This window comes from Grampus griseus, assembly GCF_964374135.1.
Source record: "Grampus griseus genome assembly, chromosome: 1".
NCBI classification, from domain to species: domain Eukaryota; kingdom Metazoa; phylum Chordata; class Mammalia; order Artiodactyla; family Delphinidae; genus Grampus; species Grampus griseus.
The window spans coordinates 170,723,836-170,743,450 of record NC_139017.1 but is presented as its reverse complement, the minus strand read 5'-3'; the positions used below and the strand labels follow the sequence as shown (position 1 = coordinate 170,743,450).

The following is a 19,615-nucleotide window of genomic DNA, read 5'->3' as shown; positions in this document are numbered from 1 at the left end:
CACTCGCCTCCGCCTGGCCCCCACAGCTCGAAGAGGAAAAGGCAGCCCTGCTGGGCCGGCAGCGGCAGGCGGATCGCGAGGCCGCCTCCGCGCAGGAGGGGCAGGTGCTGCTGGAGCAGCTGCGGCTGGAGCACGAGGTGGAGCGGCAGGGCCTGCAGGGCTCCCTGCGGGCGGCAGAGCAGGCCCGGGGGGCCCTGGAGCGCCAGCTCCCGGAGTTGCACCAGGAGCGCTGCCGGCTGCAGGAGCAGCTGGCCCAGGTGGGTGTACGTGGGGTCTGGGGAGCAGGTGGGGAAGGGGTTCTAGGCTCCTGGCCTTTTGCAGTCTGTCCTGGGGGATGTCACAGGCTCAGGAGCCTGCTTCCCGGCTGAAATCCAGCCCCACCTCTGCCAGCTGGGGGCCTTGAGCAAGTTACCCGACCTCCCCATGCCTCAGTGGCCCCACTTGTAACATGGGGCTAATAGTTCTTACCACAAAGCGTTGTTCTGAAGAGTATACGGTGTAAGCACTTACAGAAATGAATCACCACTCAGTAAAGATTAATGATATGATAATTGGTAGAGAATTTTAGAATTGGAATCTTAGACTTGTTGGGAAATCATAGCTGGAAGGGACCTTAGGGTGTCTGTCCTGGAGGGCCTGGCTTCCTGGGAGGGGCCTCTAGGGAACAGACGACGCGGTGCAGGGAGCCAGGCTCTAGGTTCCCTTTCTGAGGCGTGCAGCGCAGCTCTCCTTTGCTTTCTCTTACACATTCAGCTTCTCTGGACATTTTGGGGTGCAGGAAGTGTTTGGTTGCCACCCAAACTAAGTGATGACCCTTATGTTTGCATGTGCGTGCACTGCAGGTCCAGAGAAGGCTGTGATTTGTCCAGGTTCACACAGCACATCAGGGTACAACTGGGGCTTGAACCTGGTCTCCTGCCTGCCAGGGCCGGGTCGGGCCCAGGGTCGGGGTGATGCCCGATAAGCAGGCTGGGGGATTCCAGGGCTGGTGCTCACAGCGCCGGGGTGGTGCCAGCTCTCCCGGCAGCTGAGCGGGCGGGAGCATGAGCTGGAGCAGGCTCGGCGGGAGACGCAGCGGCAGACGGAGGCGTCGGAGCGGGCGGCCCGGGAGAAGGAGGCGCTGGCCAAGGAGCGGGCCGGCCTGGCGGTGCAGCTAGCAGCAGCCGAGCGTGAGGGCCGGACCCTGTCGGAGGAGGCCACACGCCTGCGGTGAGGCCTTGAGCTCTGCCCAGCCCGCCCTGGGGGGTCTGACGGAGCCACCCCGTGGCCAGCCACGTCCAGCACGGGCCCTCAGGGGCCAGGTCACCAGCTCATCTCAGCCTGGGCTCAGGCTTCCCCGGGGAGCGTGGGTACGGCTGGGCAGGTGGGCTGGCGCCTGGCCCATGGCTGGCCACGCCCTGGGATTCACAGTGTCCTGGGGCCCGGGAGGCTGGGTTCCGGGGCCTCAGGGATCGTACGTGCTGCAGCTTGGAGAAGGAAGCCCTGGAGAGCAGCCTGTTTGAGGTGCAGCGGCAGCTGGCGCAGCTCGAGGCCCGGCGGGAGCAGCTGGAAGCAGATGGGCAGGCCCTACTGCTGGCCAAGGAGACCCTGACCGGTAGGGAGGCCAGGGGTGAGGGGTGGGGAACCCCGGGCTCCAGCCCGGAGCTGGAGCTGTAACCTGTCGAGTTCTGGGGTCCCACCGAAACTGGGATCACTGGCTTTGGGTTGTGGCTGACCTGGCTTCCAATCCAGCCACTGTCCCAGGCCAGCCGCTTCCCTCTCTGGGCCACGGGTTCCTCCTCTGACAGTTAGAGGTGATGAGGCTTTGCCAGGATGAGGTGAGAAAAGCATGGCCTTGGCACAGTGCCTGGCTCTGCAGCCAGCGCTGGCTGCTGTCTGTCATCATCAGGGAGCTTAGAGAGTTCTGCGTCTCCGCGGAGCCATCATCAGCTGCTTTTCTGACGACTCTCATTCCTGCCCAGTCTCTGAACTCACAGGTTTTTCTTGCTCAACAAACATTTACTAAGCACCTGCTTGGGCCGCGAAAATTAAGTTTTCCGTCCACGTCCACGTGAGCCAGACAGAACCGGGAAGGGAAATGCTGACAGTCTCTGGTGGACTTCCCACCCCGAGGATAGTTTTTAGATTGTCCCCTGTGGGGTGCACCCTCCCCTGGTCACTTTCATTAGTGCCGAGAGTCCAGCAAGTATGCTTATGGCAGGCAGTCATTAAAGGTGATGCCTCATGGAAAGCTGTGCAGCCTTGGGAGGTTACCTGTGTCCTCTGAGCCTCTGCTTCTTCATCTGTAAATTGGGGATAAGCCACGTGGGTGTGATGTGAAGCTGTGTTGTGCTCAGCCAGGTGCCTGCCCGTGATAAGCACTCAGTCAGTGATGGGGGTTCTCATGTTTTTGCTGTCCTCTCCATGTGGGGGGCCCTCCTCATCAGTCACTTCATCCTTTAGATGCCACTCCAGGTAGGTAGGGAGAGGGACAGGGCCACTGGGCCCATGCAGTTGACGGGGAAACAGAGGCCCAGAGAGGGCAAGAATGTTCTCCAAGGGAACTCAGCTAGATACCGGTGGGCCCTCTCCCCTCTGGGATTTTGCCCACATAGCTCACCTGGCCTGAGTCTGTTGGCCCACTGGGAGGGGAGCTTGTTTCTCCTTTCCATCCCTTCTGTGCAGGGGAGTTGGCGGGCTTGCGGCAGCAGATAACAACTACAGAGGAGAAGGTCGCTCTGGACAAGGAACTGATGGCCCAGAAGTTGGTGCAGGCTGAGCGGGAGGCCCAGGCCTCTCTGCGGGAGCAGCGGGCAGTCCACAAGGAGGACTTACAGCGACTCCAGCGAGAGAAGGTTCAGGCAGCTGGGTTGGGGCAGGCGGTGGGGTGGGGGAGGGCTCTGAACCACTGTCTCTGTCTCCTCTGTGACCTCAGGCGAGTATCCTTCTCGCTCTGCATCCGTGAAATGGAACTTCATCTCTGTTTCAGGGGCTCTGGGGGCAGCTGGGAGGATCCATCGGGGACCACTCCTTATCAAACATGCAGATTCCCAGGCCCCAATCTGGTCCAGCCCTGGTGATCCTGATGCAGGGGGTCCACGACCATATTTGGAAAATGCTGATCTAATGTAGAGTCAGAAAGCGCTTTAATTTGCTAAGAAGTGCGGTTTGCATATGAAAGATCACGCGGGGGACCAGAGCACATAGAAAGGCGAGGGCCCAGGTCACCAAAAGACAGAAGTACCTAAGAACACTGGCTCTGGAGTTACATTGCCTGGGTTTCAACCTGATCTTGGCCAAATGCTGGTTATGTTACCTAAGGTCTCTGTGCCTTCATTTCCCCATTTAAAAAAAAATATATTTATTTATTTGGCTGCACCAGGTTTTAGCTGCGGCATGTGGGATCTTCGTTGCCGCATGCGGGATCTTTTTTTTTTTTTTAGTTGCAGCATGTGGAATCTTTAGTTGCGGCCTGTGGGATCTAGTTCCCCGACCAGGGATCGAACCTGGGCCCCCTGTCTTGGGAGCACGGAGTCTTAGCCACTGGACCACCAGGGAAGTCCCCCATTTCCCCATCTTAACAATGGGGATAATGATAGTATAATTTATGAGGATGAGGTGAGATGATCCTTACAAAGAGCTTAACATGGAGACTGGCGCTTTGTAAATGCTCCATAAGTGCTGGTTGTCATTGTTACTATTGTACTGAGATACTCTCCAGAGTGGGCCTCTGGACAGGGGACCTGAGTCCCTCATCTTGGACTGGGCTGCTGCTGACAGAGGTTCAGGCTGTGGCTCCCGACACCAGGGGGCGCCATTCACCTTGTACGTAATCTTTTTGGATTTGTGGATAGAATCACTTCTCCAGCAGGTGGCGACAGAGCATTTGAAGCAGAGACTATTTTCACACAGCTGTTAGGGACTAGTGCTGGGGCCAGGCACCTCCCTCAGACCCCAAGTGGGCTCTGCCTGTGGGTTGTACCCACCCAGTCCCCAGGGAGCCACGCTCTCCTGTGCCTTCCCTCATTCTCCCTGCACCAGCAGACTCAGCCTCTTAATGTCACCATACCTGTACTCTTCCCTGCAGCTATTCTGCCACCCCCAGACCCATGCCCTCTTATTGCTCACAGCTGACCCAACTCCCCTCTACCCCAACCCCCAATCCTGGTCCCTCTTTCACAAGCTCTGAGCAACCGCTATTCTAAAATTCAGATTGCTCCTTGTCACTGTGTCTTGAGGCTCTGCTGTCTCAACTGTCCTGAAAATCAGGTCACCCCTCCCTAAAGCCCACTGGTCTGGTCTGGCCTGGCTGCTGCCTGTGGCTCTGGCCTCGTCCTTCACCATGTCCTCCTCGTAGTCCAAGCTCCAGTGACCTTAAATATCACAGTTTCCCTGTTCGTCATGTTTCCTCTTTCCTCCGAGTCGTCTGCGGGGCTGTACTCTGGCCTGGGGTTCTTTTCCTTTTCTCTCTACCTGACTGACGGCTGCTTGTTTCCTCCAGGAAACATTCTCTGACCCCTCACCCTCCTCCCCCCGCCCACCCAAAGGCCAGGCTGTTGCTCCTGGCATGTCCCCATCACGGCCCTCATTATCACCCACCCCACCTTGTAGTTCCCTGATTACCTGCCCCACGGCCCTTGCTGCCCCGAGGTTGGCGAGGGGCTGTCTGGGCCCAGCCTCGTGGGTCACACGCACGTGGGCCTGGCCCCCAGGAGGCGGCATGGCGGGAGCTGGAGGCAGAGCGGGCCCAGCTGCAGAGTCAGCTGCAGCGGGAACGGGAGGAACTGCTGGCCCGGCTGGAGGCCGAGAAGGAAGAGCTGAGCGAGGAGATTGCCGCCCTGCAGCAGGAGCGCGACGAGGGCCTCCTCCTGGCCGAGAGCGAGAAGCAGCAGGTTCGTGAGCCGCCTCTGCTGCCTGAGGGGCCCCTGTTCTGGGGCTGGTCCCCGCTCAGCCACCCAGCAGCTAGGAGCTAGGAGTCCTTTTCTGGGCCTCGGTTTCCTCACCTTCAGGATGGGGGAGTTCAAGGGGTGTTTGTGAAGCGTCGCTGAGACCCCTGTCCAGCGAGCGGGCCCGGCACGTGGTGGGAGCTTACTGAGTGGCAGCCGCAGTCATGACACCGTGAGCATTGTTCCAGAAAAGCTGACCCACGTTCTCCCATCCCTCCTCCCACCCCAGGCTGGGCATGGCGTCCCCATGACCGCCTCTGAGCAGTCCCTGCGAAGCCCACATGCAGCAGCTGACCCTCCTCAGAAAGAACTAACTCCTGACTTTCCCATAATGTAATGGAGACAGGGCAGACTGCGTCCATCTCCTCTCCTCACCTGCTGCATCACCCTGGGCAAGTCACTTTACCTCTTTGAGCCTCAGTAGCCTCATCTGTAAAATGGGAATCATGAAAGGCCCTGCTTCAGGATGTGAGATGTCCGAGTTGTATCTGTGTCCAGGTTATTGTTACTGCTGTTGTACCCTTTCCTGGGGCTGCCGAGGGGGTGAGCCTGCACCTCTGCCCTGGCTCCACCTGTGGTGGCCCAGTCAGGTCCCCGAGCCCCCAGTGGGCACATTTCCGAGGCCAACGTGGGGGAAAGGCCCAAGCATGCCCAAGACCACCCAACACCCTGAGCCCTTTGCTCCCTGCCTCTGCCCAGGCCCTGTCCCTGAAGGAGTCCGAGAAGACGGCGCTGTCGGAGAAGTTGATGGGGACGCAGCACAGCCTGGCCGCCATCTCCCTGGAGATGGAGCGACAGAAGCGCGATGCTCAGAGCCGGCAGGAGCAGGACCGGGTAGGCCAGGCGGGGGCGGGTGGGCCTCCATCGGAGCCGGGATTGGGGATCGGGGGGGCACAGCACTGCCCGAGGGGGACACGTGGCTCTGCCCTGGGGGCGGCATCCAGCTGTCGGCGGAGCTTCCCCCTTCCTTGGGAGTCCCCACTGGAGGGAGGTGGCACGGCTCTGCCCTGTGAATGCCCTAGTCTGAGGGAGAGACCGGCTACGTGCATAGCACTTGCCAGGCGTCAAGGGATCAGTAGAGGGCCCGGCAGGCCAGCGTGAGGGGCCGTGTCTAGAGCCGCAAATGGACAGTTCAGTTGGCGCAGCTGGGATCAGTGGCGGTGCGGGTTGGGAGTGCGGGGGAGGAGGACACGGCAGTGCCAAGTCTCAGGAGCCCGTGTGTCCTAGAGCACCGTGAATGCCCTGACGTCCGAGCTGCGGGACCTGCGGGCCCAGCTTGAGGAGGCTGCCGCGGCCCATGCGCAGGAGGTGAAGAGGCTGCAGGAACAGGCCCGAGACCTGGGCCGGCAGCGGGAGTCCTGCCTGCGTGAGGTGAGCTGCCTGCCCGTCCACCCACCCGCTTCCTCCTAGGCAGTGCAGCCTAGACGCCGCTGGGAACCCAGAAGCGTGTGTTCGAGGACAAAGGAATGCATGAAAGGAAGCAGGCGGCAGGCGTTAGGCGTTTATTAAGTACATGCTGGGTACGTGAGGGACTTGGGCTCTCACGGAGAGGCTGGGCTGGGCGTCCCTGCCCTCTTGAGGTTGATCCACAGGATGATCTTTTTATTTATTTTATTTTATTTTATTTATTTGTTTTTTGGCTGCGTTGGGTCTTCGTTGCTGCATGCGGGCTTTCTCTAGTTGCGGTGAGCGGGGGCTGCTCTTTGTTGCGGTGCGCGGGCTTCTCATTGCAGTGGCTTCTCTTGTTGCGGAGCACGGGCTCTAGGCGCGCGGGCTTCAGTAGTTGTGGCATGCAGGCTCATTAGTTGTGGCTTGTGGGCTCTAAGAGCGCAGGCTCAGTAGTTGTGGCGCACCGGCTCAGTTGCTCTGCGGCGTGTGGGATCTACCCGGCCCAGGGCTCGAACCCGTGTCCCCTGAATTGGCAGGTGGATTCTTAACCACTGTGCCACCAGGGAAGTCCCACAGGATGATCTTGTTTGATGTTTATTTCAGGCCAGAGCACCGCTGACTCCAATATGTTTTGCCCCAAATCATAACTCACACCTGCAGTCCGAGCCGCTGCAGAGGGATGGGGCAGGTGCCCCGTGGCCAGGGAGACGGGGGTGGGCTCCTTTCCACCCAGCTTGAGTGGGCCCCGACCCCCGTATGTGGACCCCCGCTGTCCTCACAGGCAGAAGAGCTTCGGACCCAGCTGCACCTGCTGGAGGATGCCCGCGACGGGCTGCGGCGGGAGCTGCTGGAGGCCCAGCGCAAGTTGCGTGAGAGCCAGGACAGCCGTGAGGCCCAGCGCCAGGAGGCGGGTGAGCTGCGGCGCAGCCTGAGCGAGGGGGCCAAGGAGCTCGAGGCCCTGCGGCGGTCCAACGAGGAGCTGCGGGTGGCCGTGAAGAAGGCGGAGAGTGAGCGGATCAGGTGGGGTGACACGGGGGCCCAGCCCCCAGCCCTTCACCAAGCCTCGTCCTTCATTCGCACTGAATGTCATCCCAGGAACTAACTTCACCCCCCATGGTTCTGGGAAAATCGCGCAGATGGCGAGTCTCTGCCCTCGAACCAAGCCCGGACTTGGTTTGTTTTAGGTGACTGTCCTCCCTGAAGGAAGGGGAATGGTGGTTGCAGGCAGGGTTGGGCCCAGACTCTGACCTCACCCACTGGCATCACCCTGGAGACTAGCGTGTGTCGCTGGTCCACCTCTCTCAGCCGAGGGCCTGATCCCCAGCCCTGGAGGGCTCAGCTCAGGAGAGGGCCACTTTGCAGGCAGCACTGGGGGAACCTCTAGGCCAAGAGCCTGCCAGACCCACTCCGGGAATCAGGGGAAGGGACCTTTGTGTAGGGCCACTCACCTACTCTTCCAGGACCTGGGGCTACCTCTGCCCTCTGTCCCCTCCAGCCTGAAGCTTGCCAATGAGGACAAGGAACAGAAGCTCGTGCTCCTGGAGGAGGCCCGGGCGGCTGTGGGCAAGGAGGCTGGCGAGCTGCGGGCTGGGCTGCAGGAGGTGGAGCGCTCACGGCTGGAGGCTCGGAGGGAGCTGCAGGAGCTCCGGCGGCAGGTAACACCCCTGGGCAGTCACTGTGTGCGCTGGGCCACAGCACCCCCTTTTGGGAGCCGAGGTCCCTCATAGGTAAAACCAGGGCCTTGAACTATAACAAGGCTTGTTACCTAACCTTGGTATTAATGGGTGGGCTTTGAGGAATCCTCAGACCCTGAAACCGTGTGTTTGTGTGTGTGTGTGTGGATACATTTGTGTTCACACTCGCTCACATTTCTCCAAAGACTGGGTCTGGGGCTCTTGTCCAATTCTCAAAGGAATCTGTGAACAGCAAGAGGTGCAGATCCCGTGAACTAGGTCAGGAGCTGGCAACCTTTTTTTGTAAAGCGCCCAGTAGTAAATATTTCCAGCTTTATGGGCCGTACGGTCTCTGTTGCAGCCACTCAACTCTGCCATCGTAGGGAGGAAGCAGGTCTGGACGGTACCTACATGAGTGGAGTGTGTTCCATTAAAACTTTGCTTATGGACATTGAAATTTGAATTTTATATACTTTTTTTATGATTTAAAAAAATTATTTAGGCTGCATTGGGTCTTCTTTGCTGCGTGTGGGCTTTCTCTAGTCGCGGCGAGCGGGGGGCTACTCTTCGTTGCGGTGCGCGGGCTTCTCTTGTTGCGGAGCACGGGCTCTAGGCGCGCGGGCTTCAGTAGTTGTGGCATGTGGGCTCAGTAGTTGTGGCTCGCGGGCTCTAGAGGGCAGGCTCAGTAGTTGTGGCGCACGGGCCTAGTTGCTCCGTGGCATATGGGATCTTCTTGGACCACAGCTTGAACCTGTGTTCCCTGTGTTGGCAGGCAGATTCTTAACCACTGTGCCACCAGGGAAGTCCCCTGAATTTTATATACTTTTCACGTGTCGGAAATATTGTTCTTCTTTTGCTTTTCTTTCAACCATGTAAAAATGAGCCGTTTTTAACTACTTAAAAATGTACAAACCATCCTTAGCTCAAGCCCTTACAGAAGCAGATGACCGGTGGAATTTGGCCTGCAGAATTTTGGCCTGCAGTTTGCAGAGCCCTGAACTAGATGATTTCCAAGCCCATCAATAACAGCAAGCATTTAACAAGTGCCTGCTGTATACTGGGCACTGCCCTGGACACCAAGGGCTCAGGCTTTCCCGCCCTAGAAGACCCGGCAGAACAGGAAACAGCCCCCTTTGGCACCCAGGCCCTGCCTCCCCAGAGATATTGCAGCCTGAATAACAAATCCCCTCCACCTCCCACCGATGTACCCCTCTACCCGGGCCCCCTCCCAATGGGCTGAAGTCCCAGGAAACATTAGGAATCCCTGAAAGGAACTGTGTGCCAGGCTCTTGCTGGGTGTTTTGTGTGCTATGGCACGTTTTCATATTCCCTTTGCTGTAGCACTGTGGGGTAAGTAGGCCTCATCCCCCCACCTGCTCCTCTGGGGAAATAGGGGCCTAGAAACATACCTTTGATTCTGCTTGTCTGAGATCAAATCCCAGTCTGCTGCTTATGAGCTGTGTGACTTTGGGCAAGTCTCTTCACCTCTCTACGCTTTCGTCTTCATGTCTGTTAAAGAGGGAGAATGTTAGTACTTACCCCGTATTGAGTTAATAGGAGCAAAGTGCTTAGAACAGAGCTGGACACATGGTAAACACTCCATAAAAGTTAGGCATCATCGTAGAGGTGAAAAGTGACCCAGAGTTCCTGCCCTGCCCTATCTCTACTCTCCACGATAGGTAGTTATGATTAGGTGGTACATTGAGGTCATTGGTGCCCAGGTGCCTGGCGTGGCTCAACCAGGGTGGAGTTATCAGGGGCAGGCTCCCAGTGGATTGGGGTGGTGTTCAATGTATGTGTCCCTAGAGCAGTGGGTCCCAGATACCCTCTGTGCCTGGTTTGGACTGGGCAGGGTATAGGGGCAGAGCTGAAAAGGCTGCCATTGAGCCTGCGGGCACTCTCCAGTACCCTGGGCTAGAAGGGGCTGTGGGTGCTGAGAATGGGTCCTAGGTCCTGCCTGTGTCCACTCTTTCTCACAGATGAAGATGCTGGACAGTGAGAACACCAGGCTGGGCCGGGAGCTGGTGGAGCTGCAGGGCCGCGTGGCACTGGGCGAGAGGGCAGAAAAGGAGGGCAGACGGGAGGCCCTGGGCCTCCGACAGAAGCTGCTGAAGGGCGAAGCCAACCTGGAGGCTGTGCGGCAGGAGGTAACTAGATGGTGGGCAGACTGCCTGGAGGAGGAGGATCCTCAGAGGCAGCCAGGCTGCCCTGGGCCTTCTCCAGTGAGAAGCAATGGGGACTCCAATGCTGGAGTCATTCTGAGAGATCACGCCTAGGACTGGTCCCTGTTCCCCACTCCTTGAGATTCTTCCCCAGGTATAATAATAGCAGTAATAACAACTGCAAGAACTGTGTAGTGGGGGTGGGGGGAGCCTTGTAGACAGAATCTTGTTTGATTTTCCCAGCAGCCTCATGATGTAGGTATAATTAGCCCCAGTTTACAGAGGGAACCAGACACTGGGGCTCAGAGAGGTCAAGGGATCTACTCAAGGTCACACAGCCACCCAGGTCTGTCAGACTCCAAAGCCTACACTCTTTTCACTCTGTGTTTTCTGGCAGTGAATCTACTGTGTGACCTTGACTAAATCACTCAACCTCTCTGTGCTTTAGAGCATTCATGGGATAGGGGCTAGCACAGCAGGGGATGTATACCAGGTCCTTGTGTAGGTCTTGTCATCCAGGAGGTGTTCCATAGATGGTCTCCATTGAAACTGATGACTGTGAGAGGTTGACTCATTCTCTGAACCAGAGGGGTATGTGTGAGTGTGTGTGACCATGCACTTCACTGGTAAATAATTTTTTACTACCTCCCCTCATTGTGAGATTTATTGATAAATTATGTGTACCGAGAGGCAGTGTGGCCTAGTGGTTAAGAGAAAAGGCTCTGGAGCCAGGGTGCCTGGCTTTGAATCCTAGCTCTCAGTTTACTAGCTGTGTGGCCTCCGGCAAGTTACATAACTGCCCTGTGCTCAGTTTCCTCATCTGTAAAATGGAGATGATTTATAGTGGTAATTAGAGTTGATTTTTTTGAGGGGAAAGTACTTAGTGCCTGGCACTAATAATTCCTATCTGTGTAAGCATTAGCTGTTAGCTTATTACTAATAAACTGTGTACACTGCAAGGCATATACACAGAAGAAAGAGGTAAACAAATTCTAATAGTTTCCTTCCATACTCCCATGATGTTCCTGCATCTCCTGCCTGGGTGGAGACCATTAACGAAACAGGAGTTCTGCAAGCCACTTTTGGGCCCGTGGGCTCCAGGCTGAGCCTGGGAGGGTGGGTGTCGGGTTGAAGGGCGGCCTTGCTGACCCCCACCTCCCGGCCTTGACCCCTCACCCCAGCTCCAGGGAGCCCAGCGGAAGCTGCAGGAGCAAGAGGGCGAGTTCCGGACCCGCGAGCGAGGCCTGCTGGGCTCCCTGGAGGAGGCACACAGCGCCCAGAAACAGCAGTTGGACCATGCCCGCAGCCTGGAACTGAAGCTGGAGGCCGCCCGGGCCGAGGCTGCGGAGCTGGGGCTGCGACTGAGCGCGGCCGAGGGCCGGGCTCAAGGCCTGGAGGCCGAGCTGGCCCGCGTGGAGACGCAACGGCGCGCAGCGGAGGCCCAGCTGGGGGGCCTGCGCTCAGCCCTGCGCCGGGGCCTGGGCCTCGGTGGTGTGTCCAGCCCTCCCCCGCGGCCCGCGCCCGTCTCTCCTAACCGGAGCGCGCCTGCTGGAGGTGAGAGAGCTCGGTGGAGAAGGGGAGGGTCACTGGGCGGGCCTCGCAGAACCTCCGCCCCTACTCTCCGCTCCCATGTCCAGTTCTGTCCCGCCTACGAGGCCGCCCTTGGCCTGGTCCGCCCCGCCCTTCTTTTGATGACCAGTCTCAAACCCCGCCTCTTCAGCTAGTTCCTTGCTGAGACCCGCCTACCTGCGCCCCCCACCCCCCTTACATCACTTTCTGGCCCTTCGCTGGGCCACGCCCCTCTCGAGCCCAGTCTCTGTCCTGCCACTCACCCAGGCTGATCTGTGCACAACATAGCTTCTTTTTAAAGGGAGTAGAGGGTGGCGCTTTCTTTTTTCCATTGAAATATAGTTGATTTACAATGTGGTAATTTCTGCTGTATTGCAAAGTGATTCAGTTATACATGTATATACATTTTTAAAATATCCTGTTCCATTATGATTTATCACAATATTGAATATAGTTCCCTGTGCTATACAGTAGGACCTTGTTGTTTATCCGTTCTATACATAATAGTTTGCATCTGCTAATCCCAAACTCCCACTCAATTCCTCTCCCACCCCCCTTTCCCCTTGTCAGCCACAAGTCTGTTCTGTGTCTGTTTCTGTGTTATAAAAGTTCATTTGTGTCATATTTTAGATTCCACATTTAAGTGATTATCATATGGTATTTGTCTTTCTCTTTCTGACTTACTTCACTTAGTATGATAATTTCTAGGTCCATCCATGTTGCTGCAAATGGCATTATTTTGTTCTTTTTTATGACTGAGTAGTATTCCATTGTATGTGTATACCACATCATCTTTTTTTTTTAAAAAAAGAAATTATTTATTTGGTTGCACCAGGTCTTAGTTGCAGCAGGTGGGCTCCTTAGTTGTGGCTCCAGGGCTCCTTAGTTGCGGCTCGCTGGCTCCTTAGTTGTGGCATACAAACTCTTAGTTGTGGGATCTAGTTCCCTGACAAGGGATCGAACCCGGGCCCCCTGCATTGGTAGCATGGAGTCTCATCCACTGCGCCACCAGGGAAGTCCCTGTACCATATCTTTATCCTTTTATCTGTCGATGGACAGTTAGGTTGTTTCCATGTCTTGGCTATTGTGAATATGTGCTGCTGTGAACATAGGGGTGCATGTATCTTTTTCCATTATATTTTGTCTGGATACATGCCCAGGAGTGGGATTGCTGGGTCATATGGCAGCTCTAGTTTTAGTTTTTTGAGGACCCTCCATACTGTTTTCCATAGTGGCTGACGGTGCTGCTTCTTAATGCCCTTAACTCCTCTGAGTCTTTGAGTCTCCACCCTTTCTAATTGACCCCTGCCCTCTCTCCATCAGCACCTCATCCTCTTCATTCTCTTGTCGCTGGCTCCACACCCCTCCATACCAGACCTGTGACCCCCATATCTATCCATATCTACCCCAGAAAGATACACATTCAGCCCAACCCCCTTTCCAGGAACTTCTTCAGAAGAGATCCTCCCACCCGCACCTGCTCCCAAGGCCCAGGGGATGACTCTGGGAAAATCAGCACTGTGTTTCAGCGGGTGCAAGCAGCCTTTTAGGGAGCATTCATCTTGTCTCGGCCTGACCCCAATCTCACCTTGATTCCTAGGGCCTAGAATAGAACCTGTGGAATCTTAGAACGGTGGGAAATTTCACTATGAGATATTGAGTTGTTGCCTCTTCAAATCCACGGATTTAGCCCCAGGATTGCATTCGTTCATTCAGTTCCGCTATTTATTAAGCACATACTATGTGCCCAATACAGTTGAAGCACTGGGGATGGAGTGGTAAACAAAACGGACAAGCAGTTCTGCTTTTATGGAGCTTATGGTCTAGGTATGGGAGTAGCAGACAATAAAAGTGCTATATAAATTAAATATAGAATGTATTGGGTGGTGGTATGAGCTGGAAAATAGGTAAGGAAAAATAAGTCAAGGGATATTGCTGGTGAGAATGTAAAACGGTGCAGCCACTTTGGAAAACAGTTTGGCAGTTCCTCAAAAAACTAAAACTTAGAATTACCGTCTGACCTAACAATTCCACACCTAGGTATATACCCAAAAGAATAGGCACTTGAATAGATATTGTCCACCAGTGTTGGTTGTAGCATTATTCACAGTAGCCAAAATGTGGAAGCAACCAAAGTGTGAGTCGGCAGGTGAATTGATCATGTGATACCATTATTATTCAACCTTGAAAAGGAGTGACATTTTGATACGTGTTACAACATGGGTAAACTTTGACAACGTTATGCTAAGCGAAATAAGCTACTCAGAAAAGGACAAATATAGTATGATTTTACTTATAGGAAATATTTAGAATAGACATTCATGGAGACAGAAAGAGTTTAGAGGTTACCAGGGTGTAAGGGGGTGTGAGGAGGGGAGAATTAAGAGTTACTGCTTACTGATTACAGAGTGCGGGGTTGTATTAGGCTGCCAAGGCTGCAGTAACAAAGTGCCACAAACTGAGTGGCTTAAACAACAGAAATTTGTGTCTCAGGGTCCTGGAGCCAGAAGTTCAAGGTCAGGGTGTCTACAGGGCCATGCTTCCCCTAAAGGCATTAGGGAAGAATTTGTTCCAGGTTTCCTAGCTTCTGGTAGTTCCTTGACTTATGGCAGCATAACCCCAGTTGTCACACGGAGTTCTCCTTGAGTGTGTGTCTCAATTCCCCCTTTTTATAAGGACACCGATCATACTGGATTAGGGTCCACCCTACTCCAATATGACCTCGTCTTAACTCATGACGTCCATAACAACCCTATCTCCAAATAAGGTCACATTCTGGGTATGGCAGTTAGGAGTTCAACATACGAATTTTGAGGAAATGCGATTCAACCCATAATAGGGGTGATGGAAAGGATTTAGAAACAGTGGTGATGTTCACACAACAGCATATAATTAATGCCACTTAAAGGTGGTGAGAAAGGCATATTTTGTTATATATATCTTATCACAGTAAAATTTTTTTTTTATTTTTGGCTGCGTTGGGTCTTCGTTGCAGCGTGTGGGCTTTCTCTAGTTGTGGCGAACGGGGGCTACTCTTTGTTGCGGTGCGCCGGCTTCTCATTGCAGTGGCTTCTCTTGCTGCAGGCTCCAGTTGTTGTGGCGCGCGGGCTCAGTAGTTGTGGCGTGCGGGCTCTAGAGCGCAGGCTCAGTAGTTGTGGTGCATGGGCTTCGTTGCTCCACGGCATGTGGGATCTTCCCAGACCAGGGCTCAAACCCGTGTTCCCTGCATTGGCAGGCAGATTCTCAACCACTGCGCCTCCAGGGAAGCCCCAGTAAAATTGTTTTTGAAGCTAAGGCCAGGACGGGAGCTAAGGTGTCCCTGTGGGAGGCAGGGAGAGCCCCGCTGAGGAGGAGGTGGGGAAGGGAAGGGTGGGAGAAGAGACTGAGGGCAAGTGGAGAAGTCCTGAGTGGCGGTACCCCTGTCCTGTGCACAGCAAGGGCCACAGCGCTGCTGGAGTGTAGCGAACCAGGTGGAGAGGTGTGGGATGTGAGGCCATGGGACACCAGACCTGCTCAAGCGGTCCTTGCAGGCCGCCACGAGGGTACCGGCGTCACTCTGAGGGGAGGGAGGCAGTGGGTAGACGTCCCGCTCTGGGTCCTCTGGGTGCTGATGGAGCCGTGGGGCTGGCTGGGTGTCACTGCTAAGGCCGACCCCCGTCCTGCAGTTCTCATTATTGACCTCCAGGTGCTGTCTCGTCTCTGTCCGCCCTGTCCCCTCCCACCTCGTCATTGCCCGTCATCTCCCAAGCACAGTTCAAGTTTTTCTGCTGGGAAATAGGGGCACCTGGGTTCAAATCTCAGCTCTGGATCTTCCAGGCTTTGAGACCAAGCAAATCACTTAACTGCTCTGAGCCTGCCCAGCCTGTGAAGGGGGGAAGTTGGTCCTTACCTCTCAGGGAATTACTGTGAGGATGAAACGAGATGATGTAGGGAAAGCATTGGCCCAGTGCCTGGCACATAGTAAGCGCTCGTTACAGGGAGGTGTTGAGGGGATGGAGTGTCCACCCTTGGACTGGGCCCAGGGGATGCAGCCCTCATGCGCTTGTGGTCTGGGTGGGAGAGGCAGACATCGGACCCCCATGAGGGTGGGATGAGCTCACCCTAACCCAGCCTGGGGTCAGGGAGGCCTCTGAGGAGTGTTCTTTTTTTAAAAAATAAATTTATTTATTTATTCATTTATTTAATTTTTGGCTGCATTGGGTCTTTGCTGCTGCACGTGGGTTTTCTCTAGTTGCGGCGAGCGGGGGCTACTCTTCCTTGCGGTGCGTGGGCTTCTCACTGCGGTGGCTTCTCTTGTTGCGGAGCATGGGCTCTAGGCGCTCGGGCTTCAGTAGTTGCAGCACTCGGGCTCAATAGTTGTGGCTTGCAGTCTCTAGAGCGCAGGGTCAGTAGTTGTGGCGCACGGGCTTAGTTGCTCCGTGGCATGTGGTATCTTCCCGGCCCAGGGCTCGAACCCGTGTCCCCTGCATTGGCAGGTGGGTTATCAACCACTGCGCCACCAGGGAAGCCCCTGAGGAGGGTTCTTTACACGTAGGAATGGGCCAGGCAAAGAGAAGCCATTGAGAGAGAAGGCAACAGAAGGTACAAAGGTCCTGGTGCCTTTGTAAGAGGGAATGTTCTAGAACGTGGGAGCTGTGGGTGATGTGAAGTGGCCAGCTTGTCAAGGGAGAGGGTGATGCTGGTGGGGGTGAGCGACAGGTGATGGCAAGGAAGCTGGGCTTGGTTCTGAGGGTTGGAAGGGCTGGTCAAGGGCTAAGCAAGAGGCCGAGGGGACCCAGTTTGCGCTGTGGGGAGCTCACTGGGCTGCCGGGCTCAGCATGGACGGGCGAGATGCCTTGGGAGCCTGCAGGCACCAACCAGGCAGGAGAGGCCTGTGGCTCCTGCATCCTGAGCGTGTCTCATTCTCTAGGAAGTGGGGAAGAGCTCAGCAGCCCCAAGCCCTTGGAACGCAGCCCTGGGTCCCAGCCACCATCCCCAGGACCTGCCACCTCCCCGGCATCTCCAGACCTGGATCCGGAAGCAGTGCGGGGGGCGCTCCGGGAGTTCCTGCAGGAGCTGCAGAGCGCCCAGAGAGAACGGGTGAGGTGGGGCGTGAGTGGCTGCAGGGGGAGCCCCGTGGCCCAGGGCCCTGTGAGGGGCCGCAGGTCGTCCGAGCAGGTCTTCCCTTCCCCCCAACATTGGGGTTGCAGGATGAGCTTCGGGCCCAGACGAGTACCCTGAGTCGCCAGCTGGCGGAGGCGGAGGCCGAGAGGGACAGTGCGGCCTCACGGGCGAGGCAGTTGCAGAGGGCGGTGGCTGCGAGTGAGGAGGGTGAGTCTGACCCTCTGGGTCCTTGCTTTGCTCTCTTGTGCCCTTAGCAGCTGAGGTGGGAGGCTGTGGGCTTGGCCTGAGCCACTCCTGCGTCCCTGCCCTGGCCACCGTGGCCTAAGCGGGCTGTCTCCTCTGGGGCCCCCTCCCTGGTCAGCCTCACCCCGTGTCCAGACCCACGGACCCCCCAAGGTCTCAGAGAGGCAAGCCCTGCAGTGGGCGGAGGGCGAACCTGATTCAGGGCTCAGGCTGTGTGCGTGGCTGGGCCTGACGGAGCTGGGCGGGGGCCGCAGCCCAGCGCAGCGTGGACGGGCGGCTGAGCGGGGCCCAGGCCGAGCTGGCGCTGCAGGAGGAGAGCGCGCGGCACAGCGAGCGGGAGCGCCGGGCTGTGCTGGACCAGGTGGCTGCCCTGGAGAGGGGCCTGCAGGCCACCGAGAGCGAGCTCCGGGCCAGCCAGGTAGGCAGGAGCTGAGGGCCAGTGGGAGAGGGCGGCGGGGTGCGGGCGATCTGTGTGCGCCTGAATGGACGTCTGTAAGGCCTCCTGTGCGCATCTCTGTTCTGTCTGCCTGGGTCTGCCAGCACCCACTGACGTGACCAGCCTGTGACTTTCTCCAAAAGCACATTCAGATTTCATCATCTTGTTCCATATGAGGTCATTAGGCTACAGAAGAAAGAGCCAGGGCGTTTGCAGCTCACAGACCTGGGTTCAAGTTCTTGCCCTGCTGTGTGATTCTCGCTTTCCTCACGTGTAAAAGGGGGAGAACAGTAACTCTCTCCCAGAGACGATGCACATGCACTCTTAACACATAGACAGTGCTCAGCGGACCTGTTTCCTTCATCTCTGTATAGCCACACCACTGGTGTTCTGGGGGTTTTATGTGTTTGGGAGACATCTGTATATACGTGTGTGCGTGCGTGCGTGCGTGTGTGTGTGTGTGTGTGTCTGGGGCAGGAAGCACAGGCCCTGGTGGTGACAGTCCAGGCCGCCGAAGCCTTGAGCCCTTCTTGCAGCGGCAGATTCCCCCCCTCCCCTCTCCTCCTCTGGCCCTCCATGCCTGTCCCCACAGCCCACCCCAGGCCTCTGGCTCCAGGCCGAGCTTGAGCTGGATTGTTGTGTCTGCGGCTCCGGCTCTGGCCTTGGGCCCAGCCACAGGGGCCGCGGGAGGAGGCCAGGAACAAAGCTGGGCAGGAGCCAGAGTGGGGCTGCTGGGCCCAGACATGGCAGGGTTGGGGCTCTGAGCAGGGTGGAAGCGGGGCAGGCCTGGACGCTGTTGTAATAACACCCCCTTGCCCCGCCCTGTCTCTAGGATGGTGACAGGAAGAGAAGGACCCCTGTCTGTCTTCCTGCCCTATCCCCACTCCCCAAGTCTCCTTCACCAGCTGACCCCGCATCGGGAAGGGAGGAGTATCATCCCCTAAAACCCGGCAGGGCCCAGGGCTCCTGCCCGACTCAGCTCAGGTCCCACATGCAGCTCTGGGCCCGCCTCTGGAGAGCGATGCAGCAGAGCAGGGAGGCCCTGGAATCTGCATTTTTACACCTTCCACCCTTACCGCCCTGGGGCTCTGTAAACACCGAGGTTGTGGCGTCCCTGGACCAATCTGGTCCCTCGACCACACAGAGGTGAAATAGGCCCAGAGAGCAGGGACGGAGGGATGAGCCTGGATCACACAGCCTGTGAGACTTGGGCAAACTGGAAAGTGCTCTGGGATCCTCAAGTCACCCTGTGAGCATGTGGGGAGACGGAGGCCCCAAGAGCATCAGGGGCTGGCCCTGGGTCACACAGCAAGTGGTGTCTGTGACCACTTCCAGGCTGCTCCCCACTTCCTCCTAAGGGTCTTGAGGGATGTGGGAGGCGTGGGGTGGGCTGCACAGCTGGGGCCTGAGCCCTGCCCCACCCACAGGAGAAGATCAGCAAGATGAAGGCCAACGAGGTGAAGCTGGAGAGCGACAAGCGGCGTCTGAAGGAGGTGCTGGATGCCTCTGAGAGCCGCAGCGTCAAGCTGGAGCTGCAGCGGCGCTCGCTCGAGGGGGAGCTGCAGCGCAGCCGCCTGGGCCTGAGCGACCGGGAGGCCCAGGCCCAGGCCCTCCGGGAGCGGGTCGACTCCCTGCAGAGGCAGGTGGGTCCCCTCCCCTGACCTCAGGCCCCTCTTCTGCATGCCCTGTGCCACGTGCGTTATGGGGACTCTGTTTGATCCTCCCAGCTACCCTGCGAGGCAGGTATTATCATCACCCCATTTCACAGATGGGCAGATGGAAGCTCACGGAGGTGACATCATTGCCCAAGATCCCATAGCTAATAAGAGGCAGGGCCAAAATGAGAATTCAGGACTGTTTGTTGACGGAGTCTGCACTCATAGGAGGCATGTGGGACCAGTTAGAGATATAGATTTCACTCATTTTCTTTTTTTGCCTTGGCCGCCAGGAAGCTCAGCTCTAACTGGAATGTTCAGTAGCTCTGCTAGCCCTACACTGTCACCCACCTAAGTCAAGAACACAGAAAATCTCAGGGTTGTGGTGGTTACCCTTTCTTCTCCATAACAGGGAGGAAAGGGGAATGAGAACTGGCGGAAGACCACGGGGTCTGGGACA

At 56.7% G+C, this 19,615-nt stretch overlaps 1 protein-coding gene across 2 annotated transcripts in view; it reads left to right on the top strand.

Moving 5' to 3' along the window:
* The window catches only part of CROCC (ciliary rootlet coiled-coil, rootletin), a gene marked incomplete at its 5' end in the record, with an annotated part of 41,874 nt that overhangs the window by 18,201 nt on the left and 4,058 nt on the right, over positions 1-19,615 (top strand). For both annotated transcript variants that reach the window (XM_082676432.1, XM_082676431.1), the window contains 15 exons: positions 27-257; positions 1,016-1,209; positions 1,467-1,594; positions 2,665-2,834; positions 4,692-4,871; positions 5,625-5,759; positions 6,153-6,296; positions 7,096-7,334; positions 7,810-7,969; positions 9,967-10,134; positions 11,331-11,703; positions 16,628-16,797; positions 16,908-17,028; positions 17,319-17,482; positions 18,928-19,143. In XM_082676432.1, the coding sequence (XP_082532558.1) occupies positions 27-257; positions 1,016-1,209; positions 1,467-1,594; positions 2,665-2,834; positions 4,692-4,871; positions 5,625-5,759; positions 6,153-6,296; positions 7,096-7,334; positions 7,810-7,969; positions 9,967-10,134; positions 11,331-11,703; positions 16,628-16,797; positions 16,908-17,028; positions 17,319-17,482; positions 18,928-19,143 (2,793 nt within the window). The remainder of the gene's footprint in view (positions 1-26; positions 258-1,015; positions 1,210-1,466; positions 1,595-2,664; positions 2,835-4,691; positions 4,872-5,624; positions 5,760-6,152; positions 6,297-7,095; positions 7,335-7,809; positions 7,970-9,966; positions 10,135-11,330; positions 11,704-16,627; positions 16,798-16,907; positions 17,029-17,318; positions 17,483-18,927; positions 19,144-19,615) is intronic.